We start from the raw sequence: 8,528 nt of genomic DNA, 5'->3' as shown, positions 1-8,528 counted from the left end.
GACTGGACTCTCGCTCTCTCCGCGCTGTTTATATCTCCGCTCTGGTCTCGCTCTCTCCCGCCGCTCACCGACTGGACTCTCGCTCTCTCCGCGCTGTTTATATCTCCGCTCTGGTCTCGCTCTTTACCGCCGCTCACCGACTGGACTCTCGCTCTCTCCGCGCTGTTTTTATCCCCGCTCTGGTCTCGCTCTCTCCCGCCGCTCACCGCTCTCAGGTCCACTACCGCTCTGCAGGAAAAGCAAGGCAAAGCAGCACCTCCTTCCCCCACTTCACCAAACTCCCACACGTACCGAACTCTCAGCACACTGTGTTGTCCTCACACCTTCTTGTTTGCAGCAGGAGGAGCATTGGTGGACTGCCCCTTTAAATAGAGCTCCACCATCACTCAGGCGTCACTGCGCATGCGCAGGCCGCCGGCGCACAGCTGAGCAGCGGAAAACCCGTCACCTCAGGTAAATGACTTTAATTATCCTGTGATCGCGCGGGAGTCGCACTCATTTCACCGGGCGCGATACCCATGCGCCCGATAGCCCCCTTCCGCCGGGAACCCGCAGGCCTGCTAACATCGGGCCCCCGGTGTCTGGAGGTGTTTGATTAGTATCACCCCCCTGCATGGTCCCGATGTATAGGGTAGTGGCCAAGCTATAAAATTCATTCTTCCCACTGTTCAATATAATCAAGGACACAATCATCTCCAAGAGAAAGCTATCAACTAACGATCTTAATTAAGCTGTCCTTATTTTCACTAGATTGCGTATTGATAACAGATTGATAACTTTTGTCGCGTTGTACCCAGGTGATTTACGTTAAGTACGGATGGGACATGATAGATAGAAACAGATTGCCCCCATTAGTTGGGGGATCAAAATCTAATAGCCATAGATAAAAGAATAAATGTAAGAGATTTCGAGTCGGAGAAACCTCTTCACTCCGAGAGTTGTGAAGCTGTGAATTAACGGAGGCAAAAATTGCGTTAATATTCAAGATTGGATAGATGTCTGAATAAAAATATATTGAATACATGTTAGGACAGGGCGGGTAAAGTGATTGGAACTATTTGCCCGTGTGTAGGATAAACGCCAACAAGCACTGGTCGGGTCGAATGGTTTGTTCTCCTGGTATAACAATCCAAATTTTTGTTGATCAGTTGATATGTTAAGTAAATAAAGATGCCTAACTTCACATTGTCGAGCCAAGTTCCTACTGTCTCCTTCATAAGATCACTTATCAGTGGACAGGGCCCCTTTCTATTGGGCTGGGAGGCAATGTGGAGACCAGCGCCTGTAACATTCACGTCAAAATTACAGAAGAATTACAAATAACCCAGTTTATAGCACTCTTCAATGTTGCGACACTAAAGAAAACTATTAATTAAACTGGCGCGTATCATTCCGGTCCCTGCGGTGCAAGGCAGTTAACTCTGATGCCCACATGTCCTACACCACTGCTGAAGCTCAATCATGAACTGTTCTCTTTGAATCTTGAGCGGGAAGCGCGCTTTCTTACCAGGCAACGATTCTGTTCACCCTGGGAAAGCGGCAGACATCAAACACACGGCACACAATGGAAAAAATATTCTCTGATTCCTGTTCATTTTCACAAGAACAATCCATTTTCATCGTAACAGCAAGGAGGCCATTCTAAAATGGAGCACGGATGCAATTGAACTCCAGTTAGGACAGGAAGCTTTGGTTTCTTATTTTTTTTTTACCAATGTCAGAATAAATGTCAAAGGAGATGTCATCACTTGCTTCAGCTCCTCCCTGAATTTAGTTTGGGTAGCTGCATAAATACACGTGTTTGTACAGGAACTCAAATACATAAGCATATATCCGGTTTCAGTTGCTATATAAGCGGGAGCTGAATAATCGCCTAGATATTGCGCGGTGCTGGTCAGTCTGGTGGTTAAAAAACTCACGCCAGCTGTCATCCACAACAGTATAAAACTGCCCGACACAGTGAACAGTAATATTATGGATTTCCTTCGGCTCTCCATCTCAGGATCGCTCTGATTCTCACTACTGTGACCCCGAAGGCCCCTGCGGGCTCTGTTGGCCATTAAAATACGTTTGACTGTCAAACAATTAAACAGTAATATCAAAGCAAACGGAAGCCATGTCATGAAAATACTTTCCAACCAGGAGAACGCTACACCGGCAGGCGATGAAAAAAATTCCACCCTGATGCGGCAACCCCAGTGAATATTGTTAATTATTCGTTCAGGTTCATATGCAAACCAAAAGGGGATGTCCTTTAAACAGTGCAGGACAGTGACGGTTGTTAAAACCGAGGCTACCGTTCTCACGATGCAATACTTTGCCTTAAACTTCTCACAACATATAGCTACAAATCGGTCAAATGTGAACAAGACTGTAAACCATACCGACACATTCAGGGTAGTAGCATTCATGTATAGATTGAACTTACAAACGGCAGTGTAGGACAGGAATGAAAGTACAAAGAGATAACTGAAAATATGATACATTATTACATTGAAGATCATGACCAGGAGATCTGCGGTTGCCATGGCCACCATGTAGCCAGAGATACATTTGGAAAGTCCGCAATTTCCTCTGGAGAGAATCACGATTGTCATTATGTTCGCTGTAAGAAAGGGGGAGAAGAGGTAAGTAACGGGGCCACTCTGATAAATCTCACAGCATATTGTGCGTAATGTACAGATGTGTTCCCACTTAGGTTGATAAACACGGATTGTTTCTTTTATTATATAGGCGAGCGTTGACGACAATGTGTTTAAAATAAAGAAATGATTAAACACGCAGTATAGAGGAACTGAAAATCCGCCGTCCTTCCGGCATGTTTCAGGTATGAAATATAATGTTGCGGAAATTACTGGAAAGATATGAATTCAAATGAAACATTCAGCTGAGAAAATAATCATTTAATTTAGGTGAAAACTCTGGCCTTTTTCTATTTATAATCGAGTCGAGGGAGCTGCTCGGGAACAGAGCAGCAACTGGTGCGATTTTTTTTATATTTCAAAATAAACTTGATTGATAACATTTGTAGAAGTACATACAATGCAATTCAAGCCATGCTTCAAACACAATACAGGTCATACAATTTACAACGGTACGTACAATGCAATTCAACGGTGCCGGTGCAATCAATGCAGTTGCACACCAGACGTTGTACACACAGTTCATGGCACCCTAGGGTGGGACCGTGAAAGTTCTTTACAGCCGAGGGGAGGGAAACAGTTCTGTGAGCGGCAATTATTTATCCAAATATTTTTTAAAGTCCCCTGTTGGGTGCTGGTGGCTGCATTCTAAGGAATTATCAACTTAAAGCATAAAAAAACAACTGTACAAATGAAATGATTACCATGGACACTAAGCAACACATCCCTTGGTGATTTATATACTGTTGGAGGGACCGGGGAATCAGCCTTGCCCTCCATCAGTATAGGGAGCGAACTTGAGCGCCCGGTGCCCACCATCTACCGACCAGAGCAATGCCTCACCGGCCAAACTGACTGATAGGATTATCGGTGATATTCACCAATTTGTCGCGGAGGATAACAGACTCTGCAATGAGGACATTCTCGGAATCTGTTACATAATCAATAACAGTGAGATAATCGACAGCTAGGAGACAAAAGGATACCTACCGGGCACACCAAAGGTGGCGAGAATGGGGTAGTAAATATCCGTTATCAGTAGAATTGTTGGCCGTTCCATTTTTTAAAGGAATGTGTGAATTCCGTCCAGCTTTACGGTTCCGACTGGAGTGCATCTAAAATTCGTAAATGCTCCTCCTTTATAGGCCAGACAGTGCCCGGTAAGAAAATCAGATTACACAATATTTGGCGTTAGTTACAGTCACTTAACAAACAAGGTGAGATTTTCCACTTCAGCGAACCCGAGAGGGCCAATCTGGAAATAATGTACCTCAGTCGATGGAACTCCGTCAATTAGAATAAATGAACGGAAAGTAATGCCAGGCCCAATGTGCTCTGGTCGCGTACTGTGATCCGTGCAGGGAATATCACTGCTGAGCATTGTGTTAGCTTCTTGGGGCCTCACAATAAATCAGTGAAATCTTAACTCAACCATTACATAATTAAAATTGCTTTCTACTGTGATTATGACTGGTGTTGAATCTACTGTAACATTATTCATTGGCACCCTGCTCTAAAATTAATGGCGATGTCGCTACTCTAACATTAATGATGGTGACCCTAATCTAACGCTATTTCTGCTGGCTTTAATCTAACATTATTGATGGTGATCCTACACTAGCATTACTGCTGCTGACCCAGCTCTAGCATTACTGATATTGAGCAACACTAACATTCCTGGTGGTGTCCCTAATCTAGTATTATTGTTGGTGATCATACTCTAACATTACTGGTGTTGACACTAGCGTAACCATACTGGTGGTGACTCTTCTCTAACGTTAATTGTGGTGACTTTAGACAAACATTACTGGTAGTGACCTTACTCTAACAATACTCGTTGTGACTCTGCTCCAACATTGTTGGTGGTGAACCTATTCTAAAATTAATGGGGGTTACCCGACTCTAACATTAGTGGTGGTGACTCGACTCTAACATTACTGGTGTTGACTCTACTCCAATATTACTAGTAGTGACCCTACTCTAACATAACTGGAGTTTACCCTAGTCTAATATTACTGATGGTGACGATACTCTAACATTGCACGTGGTGATCCTACTCGAAAATAACTGGTGGTTACCTCAATCTAATATTACTGATGATGACTCTAAGTTATCATTATTGGTGTTGTCTCTACACAAACATTACTGGTAGTGAACCTACTCTATCATTACTGGTGGTAACCCTACTCTAACATTACTGGTAGTGAAGCTACTCTATCATTAGTGGCGGTGACCCTTCTCTAACATTACTGGTGGTAACCCCACTCTATCATTACTGTAGGTGACTATACTCTAATATTAATGGTGGCAACCCTGCTCTGACATTACTGATGGTGATCATACACTAACATTATTATTGGCGACCCGACTCCAACATTACTGGAGGTCACCCTACTCTATCATTACTGGTGGTGAGCCTAATCTAACATCACTGGTGGTGACCGTCCTTTAACGTCAATGGTGGCGACTCTACTCTAATATTAATTGTGTTGAATCTACTCAAATATTACTGACAGTGAACCTATTCTAACATTAATGCTAGTGACCCTACTTTATCAGTAATTATGGTGACTATTCTCCAACATTAATGTAGTGACCCTAATCTAACATTAGTGGTGGTGATCCGAGTCTAACGTTACTGCTGATGATCCTAATATAACATTAATGGTGGTGCCCCACTCTAAACAACTATTGGTGACCCTACATTTACATTACTGGTGGAGAGCCTAGTCCAATATTAATGTTGGTGACCCTAATCTAACATTACTGGTGGTGACCATATTCGAACATTAATTGTAGTGACCCGACACTAACATTACTGGTGGTGAACCTATTCTAACATTCATGGTCGTGACACCATTCTAACATTAAATGTATTGACACTACTCTAACATTACTGGTGGTGACCCTACCCTAAAATTAATTGTGGTGACGCCACTCTAACATTACTGGTGGTGACCCTGCTATAACGTTACAGTTGGTGAACCTACTCTAACATTTTTGGTGGTGACCCCATACTAGCATCAATGTTGTTGACCCTGCTCTAATATTAATGCTCCTGCCTCCACTCTATCATTACAGGTGATGACTCGACTCTAACATTGTTACTGGTGACCCCACACTAAAAATAACGGTGTTGAAACCACTCGAACATTAATGGTCCTGACTCGAGTCTAACATTACAGCTGTCGACTCTACGCCAATATTACTGGTGGTGACCTGACTCTGATAGTATTATGGTGACCCTGTTCTAACATTACTGGTGGTGATCCTAATCGAACATGACTCGTGGTGCCCCTACTATTACATTAATGGTGGTGACTCTCATCTAAAATTATTGGTTTTGACACTTCTCTACCATTACCGGTGGTGGACACTAATCTAACATCACTGGTGGTGACGATACTCTAACATTACTGGTGTTTACCCTACTCTAATATTACTGGTGGTGATTCTAAGTTAACAATACTGGTGCTTAATCTACTCAAACATTACTGGTGGTTAACCCACTCTAAAACTACTTGTGGTGACCCCACTTTAACGTTACTGGTGGGGACACTTCCCTAACATTACCGGTGGTGACACAAATCTAACATCACTGGTGGTGTCGATACTCTAACATTAATGGTGGTGATCCTTCAGGTGGTTACCCTACGCTAATATTACTGATGGCGACTGTAAGCTAACATTACCAGTGTTGACTCAACTCAAACATGACTGGTTGTGAATGCACACCAACATTAATTGTGGTGACCTCAGTATAACATTACAGGTTGGGACACTACTCTAACATTATTGGTGGTGATTCTACTTTAATATTACTGGTTGTGACCCTTCTCTAACATTACTGGTGGTGACCCTGCTCTAACATTACTGGTGCTGATTATACACTAACATTACTGGTGATGAGCCTGCTCTAAAATTAATGGTAAAATCCTTCGCTAACATTAGTAGTGGTGACCCTACTCTAACATTACTGGTGGGACACTACTCTAACATTACTTGTGAATACTACTCTAATGTTACGTTGGTGACACAAATCTACCATTTATTGAGGCGAATCTTCTCTTAAATATTTTTTGTTGACCTCACTCTAACATTACTGATGGTGCCTCTAATCTAAGATTACTGGTGGCAACCACATGCTAACCGTACTTGTGGTGACCCTACTCCAACATCACTGGTGGTGAACCTATTCTTACATTATTGGTAGTGGCTCTACTCTAATATTATTGGTGGTGACCCTACTCTAACATTCATGGTGGTGATCCTACTATGATCTTCATGGTGTTGACCCTAATCTATCATTAATGTTGCAGACTCGAGTGTAACATTACTGCTGTTGTCCCGACTCCAACATTACTGGTAACAACTCTACTCCAATGTTCTTCGTGGTGGCCCTACTCTAATATTACTGCTTGTGAGAGCATTCTACATTAATGGTGGTGACCCTTATCTAACATTGCTTGTTATGACCTACTCTAAAATTACTGCTGGTTACTCACTAGAACTAGGGGGCATAATCTTAGAATAAGGGGCTGCTCTTTCAAAACTGAGATGAGGAGAAACTTCTTCACTCAGAGGGTGGTAGGTCTGTGGAATATGCTGCCCCAGGAAGCTGTGGAAGCTACATCATTAGATAAATTTAAAACAGAAATAGACAGTTTCCTCGAAGTAAAGGGAATTAGGGGTTATGGGGAGCGGGCAGGAAATTGGACATGAAGCTGAGTTCGGATCGGTCAATGCCCTGTGGGTGGCGGAGAGGGCCCAGGGGCTATGTGGCCGGGTCCTGCTCCGACTTCTTGTGTTCTTTAGATTTGTGGTTGGGATCAGATCAGCCATGATCTTATTAAATGGCGGAGCAGGCTCGAGGGGCCGATTGGCCTACTCCTGCTCCAATTTCTTATGTTCTTATGTTCCACTCTAACATTACTGGAGGTGACCCTATTCTAACATTAATGGTGGTGAGCCTTATCTAACATTGCTGGTGGTGAACCTACTCAAACATTACTGGTGGTGACCCTTCTCCAGCATTATTGACGCTGATCGTACACGAACATTACCGGTGAAGACGCTACTCTAACATTAATGGTAATGACCCTACTCGAACATTACTGGTGGGGACCCTACGCTAACATTACTAGTCGTGACCCTTATCTAACATTACTTGTGGCGACGCTACTCTAACATTATTGATGGTGACCCAAATCTAAATATTACTGGTTGTGACACTAGCGTAACATTCCTGGCGGTGATCCTGCTCTAACATTAATGCTGTTGACGCTACTCTAACATTACTGGTGGTGATCCTACTCTAATATTAATGCTGGTGACCTTACTTTAACATTACTGGCAGCGAACCTACTCTAACATTATTTATGGTGAGTCTACTCTAACATTTTTGGCGTTGACTACTCAAACATTATTTGTGGTGACCTTACCCTAATATTACTGATGGAGATCCTACTCGAACATATATGGTGGTGACGCAACTATAACATTGGTGACAACTCTACTCCAATGTTATTGGTGACAACTCTACTCTACTGGTGACAACTCTACTCCAATGTTCTCCGTGGTGGCCCTACTCTAATATTACTGGAGTTGGCTCTACTCGAACATTACTCGTGGTGATCATACACTAAAATTAATGGTGATGACCCTAATCTGACATTACTGTTGGTGAGCCCACTGTAACATTACTAGTTGTGATAAAACTCTAACACTACTGCTGATGATCTTAGTCTAACAGTACACATGGTGACCGCGCTTTAACATTACTGGTGGTGATTCTACTCTAATATTACTGGTTGTGACCCTTCTCTAACATTACTGGTGGTGACCCTACCCTAACATTACTTGTCGTGAACCTACTCTAACACTACC

General features: G+C 42.9%; 1 protein-coding gene across 1 annotated transcript; it reads right to left on the bottom strand.

The window, feature by feature from the left end:
* Nucleotides 1–495: 495 nt before the first annotated feature.
* LOC137310159 (probable G-protein coupled receptor 139) lies at nt 496–3,702 on the bottom strand. Its single transcript, XM_067978132.1, has 4 exons — nt 3,633–3,702; nt 1,713–2,605; nt 1,508–1,587; nt 496–664 (listed from the first exon to the last, which is right to left on the bottom strand). The coding sequence occupies exons 1-4, from the start codon at nt 3,700–3,702 to the stop codon at nt 496–498; spliced, it is 1,212 nt and encodes a 403-aa protein (XP_067834233.1).
* Nucleotides 3,703–8,528: the final 4,826 nt, after the last annotated feature.

This window comes from Heptranchias perlo, unplaced genomic scaffold, assembly GCF_035084215.1.
Source record: "Heptranchias perlo isolate sHepPer1 unplaced genomic scaffold, sHepPer1.hap1 HAP1_SCAFFOLD_230, whole genome shotgun sequence".
Taxonomy (NCBI): Eukaryota; Metazoa; Chordata; class Chondrichthyes; order Hexanchiformes; family Hexanchidae; genus Heptranchias; species Heptranchias perlo.
This window is presented reverse-complemented; position numbering and strand designations above follow the sequence as displayed.